The sequence below is a fragment of the Camelina sativa genome, chromosome 5 (genome assembly GCF_000633955.1).
Source record: "Camelina sativa cultivar DH55 chromosome 5, Cs, whole genome shotgun sequence".
Taxonomy (NCBI): Eukaryota; Viridiplantae; Streptophyta; class Magnoliopsida; order Brassicales; family Brassicaceae; genus Camelina; species Camelina sativa.
This window is the reverse complement of record NC_025689.1, coordinates 17,926,163-17,948,717: the sequence shown is the minus strand read 5'-3', so window position 1 is coordinate 17,948,717 and position 22,555 is coordinate 17,926,163. Positions and strand designations below refer to the sequence as shown.

Sequence of the window (22,555 nt, the reverse complement as noted above, 5' to 3'; positions counted from 1 at the left end):
GTCGGGAATTGTGACCGCGTCCGGGAAGGACGGGTTGGGAAACATCGACCAGAAGGTTGGGAATTGTGACCGCGTCTAGGAAGGACGGGTCGGGAATTATGTCCGCGTCCAGGAAGGACCACGGACGGGAAACATCGACCAGAAGGTCGGGACACAACGACCAGAAGGTCGAGGAGTTTCTACACCCACCGAATTCGAGGACGAATTCATTTTAAGGGGGGTAGACTTGTAACGCCCGCGTCCCGCGCTCCTAAAGGGGGGCAATTTGTTTTAAGGAAATTGATCGCTAGCTGAGCCTAAGTAGCTAAACTACTAGCTCAACTAGCTAGAATATGAGCTGTACGAGCTGAACGTGTTCGATGAACAAGTTAGCTCAGCTACGGACAGCTCTCGGCCAGCTGCGGACAGCTATCGGGCAGCTAACGTCAGCTCGACCAGCTGCCAGGAAGCTGCCACTAGCTCGACCAGCTGCCAGGAAGCTCAACCAGCTGGACAGTAGTGGACAGTGAACGAGTCAGCTGGGTGCTGGGAGCTCGGTCATGGGACGCGGTGACGAACGGGTATGGACGAACAATCGTGATCGAACAGGCACGACCGAATAGGCACGACTGGACAGGCGTGACCGAACAGGTGTCGTGACCGAATAGGCACGACCGGGCAGGTGTCGTGACCGAACAGGTGTCGTGACCGAATAGGCACGACCGAACAGGCGCGACCGAAGAGGCATGACCGAACCGACACGGACGATCGGTCATGGCCGAACAGGCACGGCCGGACAGGCACGGCCGAACGTGTGCGAGCGAACGTACACGATCGAAGGGTCTCGTCGGACAGGTACCTTTTGGGACCTAGACTTCGGCCAGAACCCTATAAATAGAGGGCGTTGCCTTCATTTCGGCACACCACGCCATCATCCTTCCATCGTCCATCAAAGCCTAAGTAGAAAAGGGGGTGCGGCTCGGCGAGTATTCTCGTCTGAACTGATGCGCACGCTACCTCTCTATCGAAGGTACGATGAGACGAGCGACGGGTCGGTAATCGGGCCGAGCCGATCGTGGGATAAGCGGTGTTTCGTCCGAAGAGTCGAACTGACCGCAGGATGACCGACGGTTCGATCATAGTGTCGGACCGATCGAATGGTCATTGACGATCTGCGTCCACGGACGGATCGATCAAGCGTCGACCGGTGATTCGATCGCTAGTCGGATCGGGCGATCTAAGGATCGACGATACGAGCCGTAGGTCGGATGGATCGGTCGGGTGGTCAACGAGTCAGTCGGAAGTATCGGCTTGGTCCGTGGATTGGCGATTCGATTATGGGGTCGGATCGTTTGATCGGACCTGGCTCTGATACCAAGACCGACGAGTCGACCGGGGTACCAAGATATGACCGATAGGTCAACGGACGGTACGTCCGGTAAGCTTCGGACACGAGTGGTACGGGAAGCCGATAGCGCAACCGATCCCTGTGAACCGAAGGGACTATAAGTCCCCATCCCTAAACTGTGCGAGCCTGTGGGGTTGGTTGGTTGTATGGCTATGCACCAAGGGATGGGTTAAGGTTAATATGATATTCCGCTGCGTATAAAGGTCCAAAGGCAACGCCGCGAGCCAAAGCTAAGTGGACGGGTTAAAGGATATTCGGCCGGGATTAGGGCCGAGGGGAAGCCGTGACCGCGGACGCTGGGACGTCCGGGTCGGGGTCTTTCAAGTTGGTATCAGAGCATGCGCGATCCTGTGGGGACGTATGCAAGTATGCTATGTGTTCGGACGAAATGGAAATCTCTGATAAGATCGACAACATGCTTGGGAACGGAAATGTGTTCGCCAAGGTGAGCTCGTGAATCGAGCGATTGGTCAAAACGTCGAACACATAGCATAGCGACCAGAAGGTCGGGAATTGTGACCGCGTCCGGGAAGGACGGGTCGGGAAACATCGACCAGAGGGTCGGGAAACATCGACCAGAGGGTCGGGAAACATCGACCAGAAGGTCGGGAAACAGCGACCAAAAGGTCGGGAATTACTAAACCCACCGAATTCGAGGACGAATTCATTTTAAGGGGGGTAGACTTGTAACGCCCGCGTCCCGCGCTCCTAAAGGGGGGCAATTTGTTTTAAGGAAATTGATCGCTAGCTGAGCCTAAGTAGCTAAACTACTAGCTCAACTAGCTAGAATATGAGCTGTACGAGCTGAACGTGTTCGATGAACAAGTTAGCTCAGCTACGGACAGCTCTCGGCCAGCTGCGGACAGCTATCGGGCAGCTAACGTCAGCTCGACCAGCTGCCAGGAAGCTGCCACTAGCTCGACCAGCTGCCAGGAAGCTCAACCAGCTGGACAGTAGTGGACAGTGAACGAGTCAGCTGGGTGCTGGGAGCTCGGTCATGGGACGCGGTGACGAACGGGTATGGACGAACAATCGTGATCGAACAGGCACGACCGAATAGGCACGACTGGACAGGCGTGACCGAACAGGTGTCGTGACCGAATAGGCACGACCGGGCAGGTGTCGTGACCGAACAGGTGTCGTGACCGAATAGGCACGACCGAACAGGCGCGACCGAAGAGGCATGACCGAACCGACACGGACGATCGGTCATGGCCGAACAGGCACGGCCGGACAGGCACGGCCGAACGTGTGCGAGCGAACGTACACGATCGAAGGGTCTCGTCGGACAGGTACCTTTTGGGACCTAGACTTCGGCCAGAACCCTATAAATAGAGGGCGTTGCCTTCATTTCCAGGACACCACACCATCATCCTTCCATCGTCCATCAAAGCCTAAGAGGAAAAGGGGGTGCGGCTCGGCGAGTATTCTTGTCCGAACTGATGCGCACGCTACCTCTCTATCGACGGCACGATGAGACGAGCGACGGGTCGGCAATCGGGCCGAGCCGATCGTAGGATAAGCGGTGGTTCGTCCGGAGAGTCGAACTGACCGCAGGATGATCGACGGTTCGATCATAGTGTCGGACCGATCGAATGGTCATTGACGATCTGCGTCCACGGACGGATCGATCGAGGATTGACCGGTGATTCGATCGCTAGTCGGATCGGGCGATCTAAGGATCGACGATACGAGCCGTAGGTCGGATGGATCGGTCGGGTGGTCGACGAGTCAGTCGGAAGTATCGGCTCGGTCTGTGGATTGGCGATTCGATTATGGGGTCGGATCGTTGGATCGGACCAGGCTCTGATACCAAGACCGGCAAGTCGACTGAGATAATACGGTATGACCGATAGGTCAACGGACGGTATGTCCGGTAAGCTTCGGACACGTGTGATACGGGAAGCCGATAGAGCAACCGTTCACCGTGAACTGAAGGGACTATAAGTCCCCATCCTTAATATGTGCAAAGCCTGTGGGGTTGGTTGGTTGTATGGCTATGCACCAAGGGATGGGTTAAGGTTAATATGATATTCCGCTGCGTATAAAGGTCCAAAGGCAAGGCCGCGAGCCAAAGCTAAGTGGACGGGTTAAAGGATATTCGGCCGGGAATAGGGCCGAGGGGAAGCCGTGACCGCGGACGCTGGGACGTCCGGGTTGGGGTCTTTCAATATACTTCGAATTGTCACGTTTGTTGTTAATCCATTGATGGTGTTGATCAAAACTTCACAGTCTCCTTTCAGTATCATCATTGTAAATCCTCTTATCCAAACTTGTTGAATAGCTCCTAAAAGTGCTTTTGTTTCAGCTTCCAATGGTGAAGTCATCGTTTCTAATTGTGATGCTTCCCATACAAGAGCTAGGCATGTGTGATCACGTACTATCCATCCTCCTAAAGCAGAACCATTAATGGCACTATAACTAGCATAAAAATTACATTTGACTATTATAGAGAAAGAAGAGAAGGAGAACATAAGGAAGATGTTTAAGGAAGTGTAACATTCAACTAGGCTCGTGAATCTCCAAGCTTAACCTCCAATATATCTACATTTAAGCTTGAGGGAGAGTATTAGACTGGATGGAAGAAGTAACAAAGGAGAAGAATGATGTCAAAACTCCATCTAGGCTTCAAGTATCATAAATGGCCAAATTGATGTCCAATGAAGGCCCACGATGATTCTACTCTTAGTAAAGCTAAGTGCAAAAAAGAAGGAAGGATCGAGAAGGCCCAACAAAGCCATGAAGGAATGAGAGGGAAAGAGATGTTGAATATAATTGAATAAGTCAAAGGAAGGCAAGTGGATAAGAGATCACCCACATGTGAGCAAAGAGACGTTGGGACTGGTCCCTTTCACTCATTGGGCGCTCATGAAGCTCCTTCTCTCACCTCCTGTCACTTTCACTCTTTGTATTATGTTTAGCATTCAAATTCCCTTCCTTACCTATATATATAAAGGCTTTCTCACTACTTTGTAACACACATATATTGAATGCAAGTATTTTCTCTATCAAATTCATTCCTCTCTTCTCACTACATATGCTTAACTAATAATCATAATGTAGCTTAGTTAGAGAGTGATGTATTAGAGGCTGCCCCCTAATACTTGTTAAATACACTCTAAACTCTTCTTTATTTAGTAGTTAATCTCTAGTTTATCTAGTGGATTCCATCACAATTTGATGGCATATTCACCTTAGAAATGAGTTCTCTTTTGTGTGGGTAAAGGGGGATTCACTCGCCAAGTGATTGTTTACTCTCTCTTGTGAGCTTTGTCTCATAAAATCCAACATTGACGACAGTGGGCAGCGGTGGCTTCCAACTAGAAGTAACTGTTGTTTTTGGTGTGTAAAGCCAAAGGACGACAAGGTTTATTAGCACTCATCCACTCCATAACATCTGTTTTGGCTTGTCAACATATACTCAATGGACTCGCTCGAATGTTATTGAAAATTAAGTTATTTCTTGATTTCCATATTCGTCACATTAACCAAAATGGTTTCAATTGTTGTGTGTTGTTGTTAATATAGTGTCTTGTGAAAGATCCATAGAGCGAGATAACATATGCTCAATATCAATGTGTTGTTGCAATTATGGTACCAATGGTATATTAGCTAAACGCCATATATGGAGGCCATAAGGACACTCAAAGAAAACTAGAGCAATCATTTCATCTAAAAGATTGAAACGATAGTAAATTGAGTTAAGGTTCATCCCTCTAATATTCAGGCGGGTAGTTGTACTGATTGCGTTAGATACAACTCGCCACATAAAATGATTAATTTTTGGAAGTACTGGAAGTTTCTAAATTCTTTTTTTTAGCATTATGGAACCATGAGGTATAGGAGGAAGATCATTTTGATATTCGAGAGTATGCGTTGAAAACCAGTAGCCAGTCTTGACCGTGTATTCTTCATAATTATGATAATTTCAAAAGAGTTTGTCTTCGCTAATAAAAGATGAAATATATATTTATTGATGTTGGATTACATCTGCATTTGTGATGTGGGAAGCAAGTAATTAAGCATTGCAAAACCGATGGCAACCCCAGGTAGAGATATAATTAGCATTGGGAGTGTCTCAGCATCTGGGATAGCGTGAATTGGTCTTGGAGGATTGTCCTTAATAAAGTTATCTTTACCCAGTCAAATTGTCAATTCATCTCCCAATTCCCATAATGATCCTTGTTTTATTATTTCTAGTCCTACTAAGAGCGAAGACCATTCATATGATTGACACTGTTTGGATTTTGCATCCAAGAAGGATGTATCTTTAAAATATCTAACTTTTAGTAAACATCCTAGTAGTAAATTTGGGTTCCGTATGATTCTCCATGCTTGTTTGGCTAAAAAGGCATCACTGAATTTTGATAAATAGTGAAATCATAGCCCTCTTTCATTTTTGAGATTTTGTAGTCTCTTCCATGCGATCCACGGTATGATCTTTTGTTGAGTTGATTTATCCCACCTCAATCACATGATTAAAGTATCAATTTCATTAAGAACTCCTTGAGAAAGTTTAAAACAGGACATTGAGTATACTGGCATAGCCATTGCAACTGTGTTGATCATAATCTCTTTGTCGGCTGGGGATAGAAGCTTTTCACTCCATGAGGAAGTCTGTGTCTTGATTCTGTCAATAATATAATCAAACATCTCATTCTTCTTTCGACCAAATTACTCGGGAAAACGTCCTACATCCACCTCAGGAAGGCCTAGATACTTGTCGTTTCCACCATGGTTTGGAATTTCTAAAAGAGCTTTGAGTCGTTCATGTGTAGTTCCATAAACTCTAGAACCAAAGGTTATCATTGACTTGGTTGTATTTACTTTTGACCTGAATAATATTTGTAGGCTTCAAAAGCTTCCTTTAACGCCTTGCAGTTTTGTACATTAGCTTGGCAAAAAACAATGAATCATCTGCAAATTAGAGATTAAATTTTTCTTCGTTCGTTCAACAATATTTGCATGTGGTTAAGTAAGACAGGCCAAAAATAAGCATGAATGTGCATTCAAATTCAATATGAGGTTCTAGTACAAGGAAAGTCATGCTAATAAGCTAATATATCATTTTAAGATACTAGACCGGAAATAAAACTACCCAAAGCCACCATCCTCTCCCTTCCTTGCCTTCGTCATATGAGCTGGTTAGCCACTAGGTTTAGATCCTCAGACCTTTCCTTTCCCACATCCAAAAAGGAGGCGTAAGCAAACGAATTTGCTTCGTGGAGCGGTCATCCCGTCTCACTAGGCTCAGTTCAATCATCTCAATCCGACATAGGGTCTATTTCAATCAAGTCATGCACGTCAAATAAACTGTCCAAATCGCTTAGACCAACCATCAAATTATTGCAATAAAAACCATTAACCATGACAAGCAATCAAACAAGATCAAACAAACCGCGAGTCAAGAGATCGACCATAGAACCCAGCCACAGTCACGCACTCACCTTTGGTTTTTTTTACCCTTGGTGCTAATATTCGGCTATCTCTCGCCCTATTCATTTGGTCCTCAAATCCGATCCGTGACACGATCTCTCTCATGACTATGACTCTCAGATTCTCGACTATGGCTCTTAAGAAACTCGGTCTATGCTCGATGGATCTCTCTCTCTCTCTCTCTCTCTCTCTCTCTCTCTCTCTCTCTCTCTCTCTCTCTCTCTCTCTCTCTCTCTCTCTCTCTCTCTCTCTCTCTCTCTCTCTCTCTCTCTCTCTCTCTCTCTCTCTCTCTCTCTCTCTCTCTCTCTCTCTCTCTCTCTCTCTCTCTCTCTCTCTCTCTCTCTCTCTCTCTCTCTCTCTCTCTCTCTCTCTCTCTCTCTCTCTCTCTCTCTCTCTCTCTCTCTCTCTCTCTCTCTCTCTCTCTCTCTCTCTCTCTCTCTCTCTCTCTCTCTCTCTCTCTCTCTCTCTCTCTCTCTCTCTCTCTCTATCTTTCTCTCTCTCTCTCTAGCGGCAGCTTAAGGATTTCTAATGTGGTGCTCTCTCGAGAGCCTTAGGGTTGTCTCTCTTTATATAGGGTCGACTAAACCGCCTTGTACTTCTCCAAAATGATAAGCCTTATCACGCCCTAAATTCCCTTTTCATTCGCAACTATCCTTATCCTAACCGGATTGCCTTTTCCGCGAGTTTCCATTTTTCTCGAGTTTCCATTTTTCTCGAGTTTCCATATCCGTGAGTCAGCTTAATTCTGCACAATCCATCTCGAAGCTCTGACAAACGACTAATCTAGCAAGAATACTCTCCATGGCCCAAAGCAGAGCTTGTAGCTCTGAATGAAGAGCGGAAGGACTTCTTTGTAACATCCGCGAACCAAATTATGTGATTTTGGGGGGAGTGTCGATCGACACACCAATTTCCGGTTTGACCGGATTGCCTTAAATCATTAATTTGGTTCGGTTTGGTTTAAGTGAAAGCCCTAACCAAAATATTTAATGGGGGGAAGTCGACTTGAGGGTTTCAGTGGCCGCTCATTGTAGTTTCCAGAGAGATTTAGAGAGAAAAGAGAAGTTATTGAGAGTTTGGGAGACTGTTGGAGTTTTCTAGCTGTTCTTGAGAGATCTAAGACTAGGATCGTGTGGCAAGCTTGCTAGGAGTGTGCTCTATACTTTTCTTCTTGACATATTTGGCATGGTTCTAGAACCCTCTTCAAAGATGTTGTTAGAATTTTCTGTTAGAAGAGGTGAGTGCATGATCATGGCTGATCTAAGCCTGAGATTCCTTTGTTTTCATATTTTATGGTTTTATTTGGTTGTTTCCTTGCATGCTTTTGGTTGGATCGTGGTTCCCATGGCTTTTTATGGCTTTTAGGTGAGTTTTGGACGATTTGGAGACGGTGTAAGGCGATGAACAAAGCTTCGGTTTCGAACAGAACGTGTCTGCAGAGTAGATGTCAATCGACACCAGGTGGGTGTTGGTCGACACCAAGGAGTTGACAGTACAGAAACTTCACGAGTGTTGGTGCTAGGGTTTCCGGGTTGAGGAGGGGTGTCTTTCGACACCAGGAGGCGGTGTCGGTCAACACCAACCCTTTCAGCAGGCGGCTGTTACTTGTTTTCCTGGTTTATTTGTGTTTGTTTATTGTTTATTTGACATTGGATTCTCATTTGTTTCTGTATATAGCTCAGTAGATGGGAGGATTACCTCACTGAGTGTTAGTGACAATATTCTTGCATCTCAATTTGTGTTTGTGTTGCCGGTAAAGGCAAAGTGTGATCGTGGAATCAAGACGATGAAGAGGAGGATGTTCTAGAGACTCGGTTGATTTGATTTATGTTGATGTTAGGTTGCTAGAATGGAATGTATTGGTCTAGAACGATTGTTTAGGTTGCTGGTTCATTGTTCTATGACTTGGTTTTTGTTATAGATTTATTCGTTTTGGTTATTTAATTCATTGGTTTAATGTTTTATTATTTCTGATGTTTGGTTTGAATGTGGTTATATTGTTAGTGAGTATGGACCACTCGTTTATTATTATTTTTTTAAAAAATGGGTCGGGTCGTTTCATTCTTTGAAGACATTTTACTCCAATAGTAAAGTCTGATCCTCGTTGTTACGACACCACCAGCCCAAACCTGAATTGACGTCTGAAGCTTTCCAGCAGCCATTAATCTAACAATGAGATACCTTACCCTGAAAAGCCCTGGAATCCAAACCGATATTACCCAATGACTCCCCTGGTTGGAGTTGTGCCTCCTCCCATAATATTTTTTTACATAAAGCCTTATTAATAATATCGTTTGGCTCTAAATGTGTACCTTGAAAAAAAAATTATTCCTAGTTTTCCAGAGCGATCATAAGATCCAAGGTAACTGAAGATAGTTATCTTTATCTTCGGATTAAGAATCTTCCCTCCAGAAAATGAAATCCAAATTTGAATACATCGATTCATAAAGAAATTCCCTTGATAAAATCATAACCGTTGACAACTCCCAAGCTTGACGTGAACGAAAACACTAAAAGAAGGTATGATTAATTGTCTCTACCACAGAATCACATCTTTTACACATGATGTCACACAAAACACTTGGATGAGCTAAATTGTCAGGAACAGAACCAGATGCAATTTGTCAAAGAAAAAAAGAAAAAAAAAAGTGCTTAACTTTTGGTGCTACGCAAAGCTTCCTTGCATGAGCTCTTAAGGCTGAGCAAGTTGGGCTATATTCTACCTCGTTAACCAATTCGTGTGCAAGCCCATATCCTTATATAATGTCAAACCAACCAATGTGGATTCCCGTCTTTTTTAACCAGAAACAATTTCACTAACTTGTGGTATAATTAAATATAAGCCTACTAACCGGCTAGGTTTGGTTCGGCTATACATATATATATATATATATACAAATCTATCTTTATGGTGTCAATGTTAAACAGTATAGACTATCTTGAAAAAAAGGCAAGAAAAAGAGCTTGGTATAGAAGAGATCGTTATCAGGTACAGTACAACCCACAAAACAACAAATAGTGTGATCCGCAGTACTATATACAACAACGCCTATGGAATTTTGAGAGAGAAGAAACAAAAAAAAAAAAGAGAACGTTTTAAAATCTCACAGCTTGAGGCTCCTCTGCTTCTCCAGCTTTCAGAAAAGCTGAAACATTAAAACACAGTTAGCTTCTCACTATCTTTCTCATTGTATTATTGCATCTATGGATTCTTAGTTTATTTACCTCTCTTCTTAACCTTGTTCCTAAACCCTCTTTTCCTGCTGAATGCAGTTTCCTGGACATTTCATATAACACAAGAATGAATGATCACAAGGTATGTATATGCCAATGTTCATGAGCTAATATTGTGCTTTGAGTATGCAAAGGATTCTACTGAATTGAGATAGTTTGAAAGAATTTATTTATACCACTGGCTGACCCATCTTCACTGCTTCACGGATTGCTTCTACTAAATCACGGTTAGCCTCGGTGTATAGACTGGTCACTGTTCCATATTGCCCAGCTCTAGCTGTTCGACCTATCCTGTGAAGGAAATCAACTGCAGAACTAGCAAAATCCGCCTGCAACCAACCCCAAAGAATTTTCATTCTGGTTTTAGAGAGCTGAATACACTTTGAAAAAGGGTGTTAGTTAGAATTCGAAAAGCAACCTGAATAACGTGTGAGACGTTAGGAACATCAACTCCACGGGCAGCGGCATCAGTGCAAACAAAGACACTGCCGGTTTCTCTGAAGTCAGCTAATATATTAGCACGTTCGTCAAGCTTATGGTTTTTGTGATAACGATAACACTGGATACTAGCTTTCTCCAATATATCAGCCACTGCTTCAACCGCTTCTACCGTGTTTGCAAACACCATCGTCCTCTCAGTGTTGTCGTTGTTTCTTACAGCCTCTATAAGAGCATCAACCTGTGAGTCTATTGTGACTTCAACCCATTTTTGCTTTAGTCTGCAACATAGGAAGAAAATAACTAAATCTTAGTTTGATTATCGTACAAACTACTACTAAGTAATTAATTAATCAAGAGAAGCAGATTGCAAATTTCTTATGAACATATTATGTGACGTAGTAAACTATTAAAAGGGGTGAGAGATGCACAGTACTACAACGAAGATAAAAGTGAGAGAACTTTTCACCTTGGACTGTTTCGGTGAAGAAAGTTTCCGCTAACCCAAACAGCATCTTGAAACATATGTTTCAAAATACCGCCAGCAGTCTTCTTCCCATTAACTGGCAGTGTGGCTGCAATGAAGATATACTGCTTGCTACGGCTATAGATCTTTCTCACTCTTCTCCAACCCTTTTTGACATCTGACCCAGCTTCACCTTCAACACTAAGCATTTGTGCTGTATCATCAAGATACTCCACTTCGTCTTCTTCTTCTTCTTCTTCTTCATCCTCTTCCTCAGAAATAGACCCGTCATCGAATTCAGCATCATCCTCATTTACTAGATCAATTTGGGGTACCACGGCATCAATCTCCATTGGTTTGCCAATATTGGATGTAGCCAAACGAGACACTTGTTTCTCATCAAAACGCAGCATATTAATCAGACGGATAATCTGATTCTGGAAGCTTCCACATAGAAGCATATCAGCTTCATCAAAGACCTGCAAGTGATTCAAACATTCAAAAGGAGATCTGCAATTCCAAAATTACACAGAACACAATACAATACGACTCAAACCAAAAAAGCCATACCACATATTTGACAGATCGAAGAAACTCCAGACGCCTATTTCTTTTCGGCTCAATATTATTCAGAAGAGCAGCAGGTGTTGAAACAATTATATCAGGCAGTCTATCTGGCCAACCCTGCAGCAAATACAACTTCCATATTCAGCTATACATAAACAGTTACAAAGGAACAACAGAGCTCACATCAATCAATACAAGAAATTGTTACGTGTTACCTGAGACCCGCAAACGGCTTCAACTCTGAGAAGTGGATTACCATCTTCACCAATAAGACCATTAACCATCCGAACAACTTGTTCACACAGCATCACATTTGGACACAGAATAAGAGAGAGGTTCTTAAGCGGAAACGGCCTTTCCTCTCCATTTGTATTCTCAGAAATAAGAACGGTGTTTGTTAACCGATCAATTATTGGAGCAAGATATCCATGTGTTTTACCACTACCAGTTTCTGCTGCAACAATAACATCTTTCCCTGACAATATCGACGGTATGCAAACAGCCTAGCAGATAAAAACATTTCAGAACCACAATCCTAAAAACTTTAGACAACACAGCAAAATTAACAATCAGCAAGTGATTCTCTTTTGGATTTCAACTAAATTTGAAAACTTTACCTGAGTAAGAGATGGTCTACCGAACCCAGAATCTTGAAGAGCTACAGAGACTTTATCTGATAACCCAAGAGACTTCCAAGAAACGGTTTGGTCAGCGAAGAACGTATCATTACCCTTTTTCTCTACTTCTGCTTCGGTGGTAGAAGCAAACCCACGAACCCATTTCCCATCAGATCGATTCGGAGAGCTCAAACGGAAAGATACAGATGAACCATACGCGAGGGCAAACGAGACTCTGAACTTTTGGGATAAGAGCTTCGACGGTGCTGAAGAAGAGACTCCGTATAAGTGAAGCACGGAGACAGAGCGTGAGAGAATCATCGGACTTCAAAATTCAAAACTTCATGAAAAGAAAAAGCAATTCGATTTTATCACGGCGGATAAGATTGGAGAAGAAACCTAATCCAAAAGGGTTTTAGGGTTTAAGCAAAATGAGATTCAGAGAGAAGAAACCTCTGTTTCAGTCTCTTAAGTTAGAAAACGACGACGTGTTGTGCAATTAGTTCATGGAGAAATGAAACGACAACGTTTTAAGCTCTGCTTTTCTTGTTTGTTTTTGACAATACGTTTTTAGGCTCTGTTTATAAAAAAGGTTTGATTCGTTTCTTTGTCCCACATCGACAACGTGAGGGATAAGTTTTTTTATTTATATATCGCTAGAGATCATTGATAGTCACCTGGATGATGACATATAGCTGTGTGACTTGAGTGTGACTGACGGCTGTGTCTCCTTCGGGATTCTCGGTCTACCGATACGCCACCCGGTCAGGTCTTCCTCTCCGGGGTGACTTGAGTCTGACTGACGACGGCTGTGTCTCCTTCAGGATTCTCTGCGCTAACACGGTTGTCTGACAGGTTAAGTTTTTTGTGTTGTCGATTGTTTTACTTTAGTCTAATTCTAGGGTTGGTTAAGACCTCTCAGAACAAAGCCATAACCCCGTGATCTTCCTGTATCTCCATCACACACAACTCTAGCCCCAACCACATCTCCACACTCTCTAAACGCTCCAGCTAATGAGAATTTTTGGGTTGAATATCTAAGCTGCAAGGTTTTCTTTGAGAATATGATGCATTACACTCTTTCCATTATATTGTGGATAATGAAGATGGATGTTGACTTGCAGGTTTCATGAGTTGTAAGTTTTTAATGACTTGCAGTCTTTTCTTATCAATGATTGACACTTTAATTTGAGTAGTTGCAGGTTTTCAGTTTGAGGCTTTGAGTCCATGTATCAACGTTCCAGTTTGGTTTCTGCAATGTTTCAGTAACAAGCAAAACAAATTTGTCTGGTGTAATTAAAAAAAAAAAAAATTCTTATGTTGCTTCTCCAATTTGAGAGTTTCATTATATAAATGACACCACTTTTTCTTGGGTGAAACGGGAATAAGAGGTGTTTCTAAACAATTGTAACCATAGTTCATCTTCTTATTTTTAAACAACTAATTTTATTTGATAAATTCAAAAATATTTCATTTGGTTATACATTAAAAAACAAACAAAAATGCACTAACCTACCATATTACTCTATGAAACAAAACAAATCTAAAAAAAAATATTTTATCCAATAGAGTTCAACCAAAAAAATAAGCACATTTTAAGTTGTAAACTATATCAAACATAAGAAGAAAAAATCATTGTTTTGTCGTGTAGAAACTAAATACAATACAATAACTAAAATTAAATAATGGAAAATTTATAAACCAAAAAAATTAAAAATTATTTTCCAAAATACAATAACTAAAATTTAGTTTGAAGTGAGGAGACTTTTTATAGTTTTCTAGTTGAAAATATATGACTGAAAAGTCACACTTCTAGAGATGTTATTTCGAGTGATTTCACATGCTACAAGAAATATATAAGTATTGATAGCAGAAAAGCATAGCAAAGTTTCTGTAAGTGTTATCTTTGATAAAATTTCAAAAATAAGATTATATGGTAGCACTTTTAAAACGCTAAACCTAAAAATATGTAAGCCGGAACCAAAAACAAGTCTTCCGCCAAACACTTAATTGATGAAAATCAATGGCGACTCTGACTCACACATGCTTTATATCAATTGATGAAAAACGAACCAGTAACATTTACATGATGTATGACGAGATTTCTCCAGTGGCTACAGATCGTTGGAAAGAACAACCAACAACATCGATCTCCGATTCTTCTTTTAGGGTTTTTCATAGCATCACGAGCTACTAATTAGTAATTTCACATCTTATGCTCTCGATTACATTATTCAGATTGTCAAATTTTTTCTCGAAAACCTTTAAAGGCTGGGGAGAAAACAGCGAATAAGTCAAGACGTAACCATCTTTGTCTTTTGGTCCTTGTTGATATGTAAAGTTGCAGATGAAATAGCGCTGGTCACGTATTTTAGCTTGTCATGGAGTAATGAAACGCCTACGTTTTAAGCTCTGTTTTGTTTTTCTTTTTTGACAATGCGTTTTTTACGTTTTTAGGCTCTGTTTATAAAAACGGTTTGATTCGTTTCTTTGTCCCACATCGACAACGTCAGGGATAAGTTTTGTTGTTTATATATCGTTAGAGATCATTGATGGTCACCTGGATGATGACATATAGCCGTGCGACTTCACTGTCATTGTCGGCTGTGTCTCCTTCGGGATTCTCGGTGCTGTAAACGATGACTCGCCAACCGGTTAGATCTTCCTCTCTGGGCTGGTCGGTCGGTTTTCTGGTGCCAGCCGGTGAGACTTTGAGTGCGAGGTTGCCTGACAGGCTAACTTTTTTGTCCCTTAAACTTATTGGATTAGAGTGTTTTCGTTTGTTTTACTTTTGTCTAATTCTAGGGTTGTTGAGACCTCTCAGAACATTCATGTGTCTGATTCTCGTCAAAGGCATCAGTTTGGTATAGCAATGGTTTTGTAAGGACGATTTACTTACTTGAATGGAGAGAGTTATGAGACTCAAGTTTGTAAGCTTACACTATGAAAACCTACCTTCAAAAAGGCATGTAAGGAGCAAATTCATTCAATGAAGCTAGTTTGGTTGGCACCACTAGTGGTTGGTAAAGGAGCTTTTGGGGTACAATTTTCGAGCCTCTTTGTGATTCTTATACATGTCTGCAGACAAGTCTATAGGAGATCTTCTTGACGTTTCTTGTTATCCAGAGAAGGAACAAAATCAATGCTTTGATTCATTCAAATGTTATATTTTCTGGCTAAGACAGATAAGTTAAATTTAAGATTTCTGGCTCTGAGATTTCCTCACAGATTGGATTAGTACTGACTAGACACTAGTTATAACCAACACCTTACAAGCATACAAATCAATTGAATTTGAGTTAATTAGTTCAGTTTAAACATTCTCTAATGTATAATAAAACTCAGAATGATTCCACAATGTTGTTGTATGATATCAAAATTTCTTGCCTTGAGCCAGGTTCACTCGAATCTCCCGACCCTCCAGCTCAAATCCGTCAAGCGATTCAAGTGCAGCATCCATTTCTGCTTTGGAAGAGTAGCATACAAAGCAATATCCCCGTGACCTTCCGGTTTCTCCATCATACACAACTCTAACACCAACCACATCTCCACACTCTCTAAAAGCTCCAGCTAATGATTTCATCATACAAAGCATAGGGACATGTTTCGAGATTCGTTTGTGGTGGGTTCAAGGAGTTGAAATCATTGAGGATTTTCTAACACTAGACTTGTCTACGAATGGGACTGATTTGTTGTTGGGCTCTCAAAACTGGGAGAGACCTGTGTCAATTGGCAAGATCATACCTTCTCCTTCTTCCACAATCAAGAATGGATCACCCTTTGTGAAAAGAGTGAAAAGCTGAAGCTACGTACTAGCATTGTGAAGATGAAAAACAAAGATGCGCAAAGAAGCAATATAGGATGGGATGCTTACTATCTTGCGGACAAGATAGCTATAACGGGGGGAAGTATGACTATGAGTGGAGATGGCGCAGAATTAATATCTTCAGGAGTCTCCAAAATTCAATAGTTTAAACGACATTGGAGAGAATCTTATACCTGCAGTGTTATCAACTCGAACAATTGATAGGACAGTGACTGAGAGAGTTGTTGTCGTGAAACATGCAGGTCAGGTCAGGTCACTGTTCTTAAGTTGCAATCTGTTAGAGATGTTTGTTTTGAAGGTGGATGTGTCATCAGAGAACCAATTTCCGTGTGCAGTGAGAGAAGAGCTTAAGGGGATTTTCTTCAGCATAACACGTTTTGCAAGTGGAGATGCACATGCTCAGATAAACAAGGCGATGACCAACTTCAAGGTGTTTCATTAGTTCACTAAGTAAGGAACGACGACGTGATGTGCAATTAGTTCATGGAGTAATGAAACGACAATGTTTTAAGCTCTGTTTTTCTTGTTTGTTTTTGACAACACGTTTTTAGGCTCTGTTTATAAAAAAGGTTTGATTCGTTTCTTTGTCCCACATCGACAACGTGAGGGATAAGTCTTGTTGTTTATATATCGCTAGAGATCATTGATGGTCACCTGGATGATGACATATAGCTGTGTGACTTGAGTTTGATTGACGGCTGTGTCTCCTTCGGGATTCTCTGTTCTGTAGGCGATACGCCACCGGGTTAGGTCTTCCTCTCCGGGGTGATTGAGTCTGACTGACGACGGCTGTGTCTCCTTCGGGATTCTCTGCGCTGTTGACATTTCACCACTCGGTTAACACGGTTGTCTGACAGGTTAACTTTTTTGTGTTGTCGATTGTTTTACTTTTGTCTAATTCTAGGGTTGGTTAAGACCTCTCATAACAAAGCCATAACCCTGTGATCTTCCTGTATCTCCATCATACACAACTCTAGCCCCAACCACATCTCCACACTCTCTAAACGCTCCAGCTAATGAGAATTTTAGGGTTGAATATCTAAGCTGCAAGGTTTTCTTTGAGAATATGAAGCATTACATTCTTTCCATTATATTGTGGATAACGAAGATGGATGTTGACTTGCAGGTTTCATGAGTTATAAGTTTTTAATGAGTTGCAGTCTTTCCTTATCAATGTTGCAGGTTTTCAGTTTGAGGCTTTGAGTCCATGTATCAACGTTCTAGTTTGGTTTCTGCAATGTTTCCGTAACAAGCAATGCAAATTTCAAAAAATTGTTATGTTGCTTCTCCTGTTTGAGTTTCATTATAACTAATGACACCACTTTTACTCGGGTGTAACGGGAATAACAGGTGTTTCTAAGGCAATTATAATTTAACTTCTTCAGTTTGGATCATTGGGGTGTATATCTGTTGACGGCTTGATGCAATTTAATATAGACAGAATACTGAATTTGATTGTTTTACTATGATGGTTCATGTTTGAGTGTGAATGTATTTGCAGAATTTTGTTAACCATAATCCAAAAATATTCAAATTTTTAAATTATAAATTTGTAACCATAGTTCATCTTCTTATTTTTAAACAACTAATTTTATTTGATAAATTCAAAAATATTTAATTTGTTTATACATCAAACAAACAAAAATGCACTAACCTACCATATAACTCTATACAGTAAAACCTCTATAAATTAATAAAGCCGAGACCATGAAATTTTATTAATTTATAAAAGTTTTAATTTATCGATAGTTATCGTAATTTAAAAAAATATTAATTTATAAGGAGATATCTTCATTTTCATAGTTTTACAAAACTTCTTTTTAAAAATAAATATTTTTGTTATTATTCACATTTTTATATAATTTTCTTAATTTACAATATTGGCTATCGTAATATGATAGATATCATTAGTATACTAGATTAATTATTTAGGTGAAAATGATAAATGTTCAGAAGTTCAGAGTTTATAAGAAATTGTTGCTAATATCCTCCATTGTGATGATGAAATCGAAGAAATTATTATGGTACCTCTAGAACCTACACATAAGAAAGCAATTATCACATCTAACACTTTCCACAATTTTTGGATGCGATTTGAGAAAATAACACCAAAAATTTTTGATACAATGAGAAAGATTGGAGATGAGCTCCAACAAGAAAGCAAATTCAAGAATAGGCAAATAACAATAGAATCATATTTCACTAAAATTTTTTTGACATATATATAATTTATATCATTATTAATTTATGATACTAATGGGACCATATTTTTTAGATAGGATTTCCAAAATAAAATTATTATCTTATTGTTTTGTCGAATTGTGCTATTTTCTACATCGGTCTAACTCAGGAACGGAAAATTTTATTAATTTATAGCGAGTATTAATTTAAAGAGTACTAATTTATAGGTTTTATTGTATTAATCTATCAAACAAAACAAATCTAAAAAATATTTTATCCAATAAAGTTCAACCAAAAAAATAAGCACATTTTAATTTGTAAACTATATAAAACATAAGAAGAAGAAAAAAATCATTATTTTGTGGTGTAGCACACAGAATATCCCAAAATCTTATGAAAGTTTAAATGTAAATCTCACCAAATCACGATCATTTCTCTTTAAAAGAGAAAGAAAAAAAAAAGAATACTAACAAATCAACTAAAGTATCCTGAAATTTCACTCAAATCACTCCAAATCTAAATCCTACCAAATCCTCTAAAATTATTAATTCAATACATCCTCTTAGTTCAAAAAAATAAAATAATAAATACATCTTCTTAGTTTTTGGATAATGAAACGACGACGTTTTAAGCTCTGTTTTTTTTTTTTTGACAACGCGTTTTTACTTTTTAGGCTCTGTTTATAAAAAAGGTGTGATTCGTTTCTTTGTCCCACATCGACAACGTGAGGGATAAGTTTTGTTGTTTATATATCGCTAGAGATCATTGATGGTTACGACCTAAGATCTGTTCTATAGGCTCGTACCTCTGTGTCCTTGGTTTCCGAGAAGACAGGCCCTTAAACCTGGATGATGACGTATAACCATGCGACTTGAGTGTGATTGACGGCTGTGTCTCCTTCGGGATTCTCAGTGCTGTAGACGATTCACCACCCGGTTAGATCTTCCTCTCCATGGTGGTTACTGTTGTTCTGATGCCAGCCGGTGTGCGACTTTGAGTGTGATTGACGGCTGTGTCTCTTTCGGGATTTTCTGCGCTGTAGGCCATTCGGTACCCGGTTAGGTCTTCCTTTCCAGTGTTGGTCGCACGGTTGTCTGACAGGTTAACTTTTTTCCTCTAGTCTTGGTTAAGACCTCTCAGAACATTCATGCGTCTGATTCTCATCAAAGGCATCAGTTTGGTATAGCAATGGTTTTGTAAGGACGATTTGCTTACTTGAATGGAGAGAGTTATGAGACTCAAGTTTTTAAGCTTACACTATGAAGACCATCCTTGACAAGGGCCGAAACTGTCAAATGAACGTAATGAGCTAATTCATTCATTCAGTGAAGCTAGTTTGGTAAAAGAGCTCTCGGGGTACAATTTCCGAGTCTCTTTGTGCAGAGAAATCTCTAGTACAAGATCAATACATTGATTCCTCCTAATGTTTTATATTCTAGCTAAGACACATAAGTTAAAATTATGCATTGTGTGTCTCTCAGACTTCCTCACAGATTAGATTAGTACTGAATAGTTATAACTTATAACCAACACCTTACAAGCATAAAAATTTATTGAAATTGAGTTAATTTGGTTTAGTTTTAACATAACGCTAATGTATAAAACTCAAAATGATTCCACAATGTTGTTGTATGATATCAAAATTTCTTCCCTTGAGCCAGGTTCACTCGAATCTCGCGACCCTCCAGCTCAAATCCGTCAAGCGATTCGAGCGCAGCATCCATTTCTGCTTTGGAAGAGTAGCATACAAAGCCATAACCCCGTGATCTTCCTGTATCTCCATCATACACAACTCTAGCCCCGACCACTTCTCCACACTCTCTAAACGCTCCAGCTAATGACTCAGAAGTAACAGTCCACGACAAGTTACCAACAAACAGCTTATGCTCTGTCTCTGGATACAGAGGTTCTTTGTTAGGCTTTGGTTTGTCAGCAAAGTTCACCTTCAAAGCCCGACCAAGATACTCCTGAGAAAGACAACCCAACAAACATCAACCAAAATGTGTTTTTTGCCTTTGTGATGTGTTTTGTAAAAGCTTGCAAGAAAAAAACTTACAGTTCCATCGAGGTTATCGATGATGACGTTACAATCTTCGACATTGCTCATCGTTACAAAGGCGAATCCACGACTCTGTCCTGTGTCTCTGTTGTAAAGAACCTCAACAAGCTCTGGGTTAGCGAAATCTTGAATGATTTGAGCCAGAGTTGAACTGTCAACATTGTAAGGCAAGTTCCCAAAGTAGAGCTTAGTGTTAATGGCTACAGGAGGATCAAGATCACCAGTTGTGTCCTTCTCCCCCTCCTTCACTTCCTCTTCTAATTTGGCGGTGATGGTCTCTGGCAGGACTCTGAATCGCCGGGAGCTAGAGATGTATAGAGGTTTTGGAGATGAAAAGTTGAATCTGAGGAGTGTTTGGTTAGATGAGTAGTTGCAGCCATGGAGGAGATAGGGCTGATGATGGAGTTTGAAGCAAGGAAGTGGTACCGTTGATGCTGCCATTTTCCCTCTGGACAGAGAGAAACAGAGATTGGCCTAAGACAGAGTCTGTCCACAAAAAGATTCTGGATAAGGCCAAAATAGTGATTGGCCTATCATATCATAACATCCTTACAATTGATTGGTTCTGTAATCTACCTCTTGGTAATTGATTGGTTTAGTCTAGATTATCCGGTCTTTTGGTTTTGTAATTTTTGGAGAAAAAACAAATGAAAGTAGTAAAAAAGATTATTAATCAGATATTTTCATATCAGTTGGCAAAAAAAGAAATCAGATATTTTTTTTTTTTTTTGTGTTCGCCAAAATAGATATTTTCTTACAATCTAAAATATCGGTTTATATTCTAAAATTGTTCGGTTTATAAAATATCGGTTCAAGATTTAGTTTGGTTTGGGTTTGATGCAAAATGCTCCTCCTTTTTGGCTGCTACATAAAAAAAAATTATGAAAGTTATGAAAAACCTATTTAATTCAGTTTGCTTTCAATTCAAAGGAATTTACAAATTTTGAAAAAGTCTAATTTAGCTGTATAAGAAAATAAGTCAGTAAATTCCAAAGAAATTTGGTTATTTTTTCTTAAATAACCTTTTCTCATAAATGCTTGAAAGGATGTGTACCTACCAATGATCAATCCAACTCAATGCAATTCTTACAACCCATTTATACCTCACATAGACACATACATCTAAATCAAATGTTTTTTTTAACTCATTTAACTAATGTTTTTTCTTCTTCTAAGAACTTGTGTAAACCATTAATGCCTAAGACATAATAAATTGTAAACACCAAAAACAAAACATATGTTTTCACAATCTTTTTTTCTTTTCAGATTGATTTCTTCATATGGAGAACTTATATATACATTGACGACAGGACAAAAAAAGGGACTAAGTTCTTAATCTCTGCAGAGTTCTTTTTACATCTTAATCTATAAAATTTTCATCTCCTATGTAATAATAACCAGAATGGAACATAAGAGAAGAGTTTATTTCGATAAAGTTTATATCTCTTTCTTTTTTCAGATTCCATCTTCTGATTTGATTGATCTCACACAGAGACTACGTTTCTTGTCCCTCACGTAAAGAACCAAACATCAACTCGTAGCTTCAGAGATGCTCTGCAATGATGGCCTCCATGTTTTTGATTTCGACGATGCTGAACTCGTTAACACTGAACGTTGCTTCTCATCTTTCGAATCCTATTATAAAAAATAAGATAAAAAACTCAAACCCATTAATTATTTTAATTGTTGCTAAAATTAAATAATTGATATTATCCAAAACCCATATCTAATTACTTTTAACTTCGATTAAATCTTGATTATATGCGAGTTAAAAGATGACGTACCAGATTCTGATTCTTGTTATCGGATTCTTCATCAATCTTCTTCTCTAGTGATGGCTTCTTCTTCTCTCTAGTCGTCGTTTCACTCTGATGCTTCTTTGTCTTTGCGTACTTCTTGGCTCTCAAAACCTTCATAACCTCTGGAAACATATGAAAGTATGAAACAAATCAGAAACTCATTACAAGAACACAAACAAACAAAAGCTAAAAAAGGAGAAAAACAATTAAAAAAAAAAAAACACAAACCTTGTGAAGTGATGAGACGATAAGCATGACCAAGTACAAGATTCTCAGTTGGTCGGAGAAGTTTCACGCGCGTGAACCTCACAACCCTTCTCTCAGCACTCTTATCATCTGTCTTCGCCGGTGTCGTCGTTGCCGGTATACTTGTCTCCGGCAAAGGGATGATAAGAGAAACGTAGTGACCAGGATACATACGCATGACTTCACTAACGGATATAGGACCGTAATATCTATCGATCTTGCCGTCAGGATGTTGTAGAACCAACGCTGCCGCATCAACCGCTTGACAATTCCCCATCTCTTCTTCCACACACAAAAAC

General features: G+C 40.2%; 3 protein-coding genes across 3 annotated transcripts; all 3 read right to left on the bottom strand.

The window, feature by feature from the left end:
- Positions 9,772 to 12,598, bottom strand: LOC104787152 (DEAD-box ATP-dependent RNA helicase 22). The gene is made up of 8 exons (XM_010512680.2): positions 12,146 to 12,598; positions 11,744 to 12,031; positions 11,532 to 11,645; positions 10,965 to 11,440; positions 10,476 to 10,776; positions 10,234 to 10,386; positions 10,049 to 10,100; positions 9,772 to 9,969 (listed from the first exon to the last, which is right to left on the bottom strand). The coding sequence occupies exons 1-8, from the start codon at positions 12,464 to 12,466 to the stop codon at positions 9,920 to 9,922; spliced, it is 1,755 nt and encodes a 584-aa protein (XP_010510982.1). The 5' UTR covers positions 12,467 to 12,598; the 3' UTR covers positions 9,772 to 9,919.
- LOC104787151 (RNA-binding protein CP31B, chloroplastic-like) lies at positions 19,687 to 20,722 on the bottom strand. Its single transcript, XM_010512679.2, has 2 exons — positions 20,209 to 20,722; positions 19,687 to 20,119 (listed from the first exon to the last, which is right to left on the bottom strand). The coding sequence occupies exons 1-2, from the start codon at positions 20,650 to 20,652 to the stop codon at positions 19,790 to 19,792; spliced, it is 774 nt and encodes a 257-aa protein (XP_010510981.1). The 5' UTR covers positions 20,653 to 20,722; the 3' UTR covers positions 19,687 to 19,789.
- LOC104787150 lies at positions 21,450 to 22,549 on the bottom strand. The gene is made up of 3 exons (XM_010512678.1): positions 22,239 to 22,549; positions 21,996 to 22,132; positions 21,450 to 21,846 (listed from the first exon to the last, which is right to left on the bottom strand). Exons 1-3 carry the CDS (start codon positions 22,531 to 22,533, stop codon positions 21,742 to 21,744), a joined length of 537 nt encoding a protein of 178 aa, XP_010510980.1. The 5' UTR covers positions 22,534 to 22,549; the 3' UTR covers positions 21,450 to 21,741.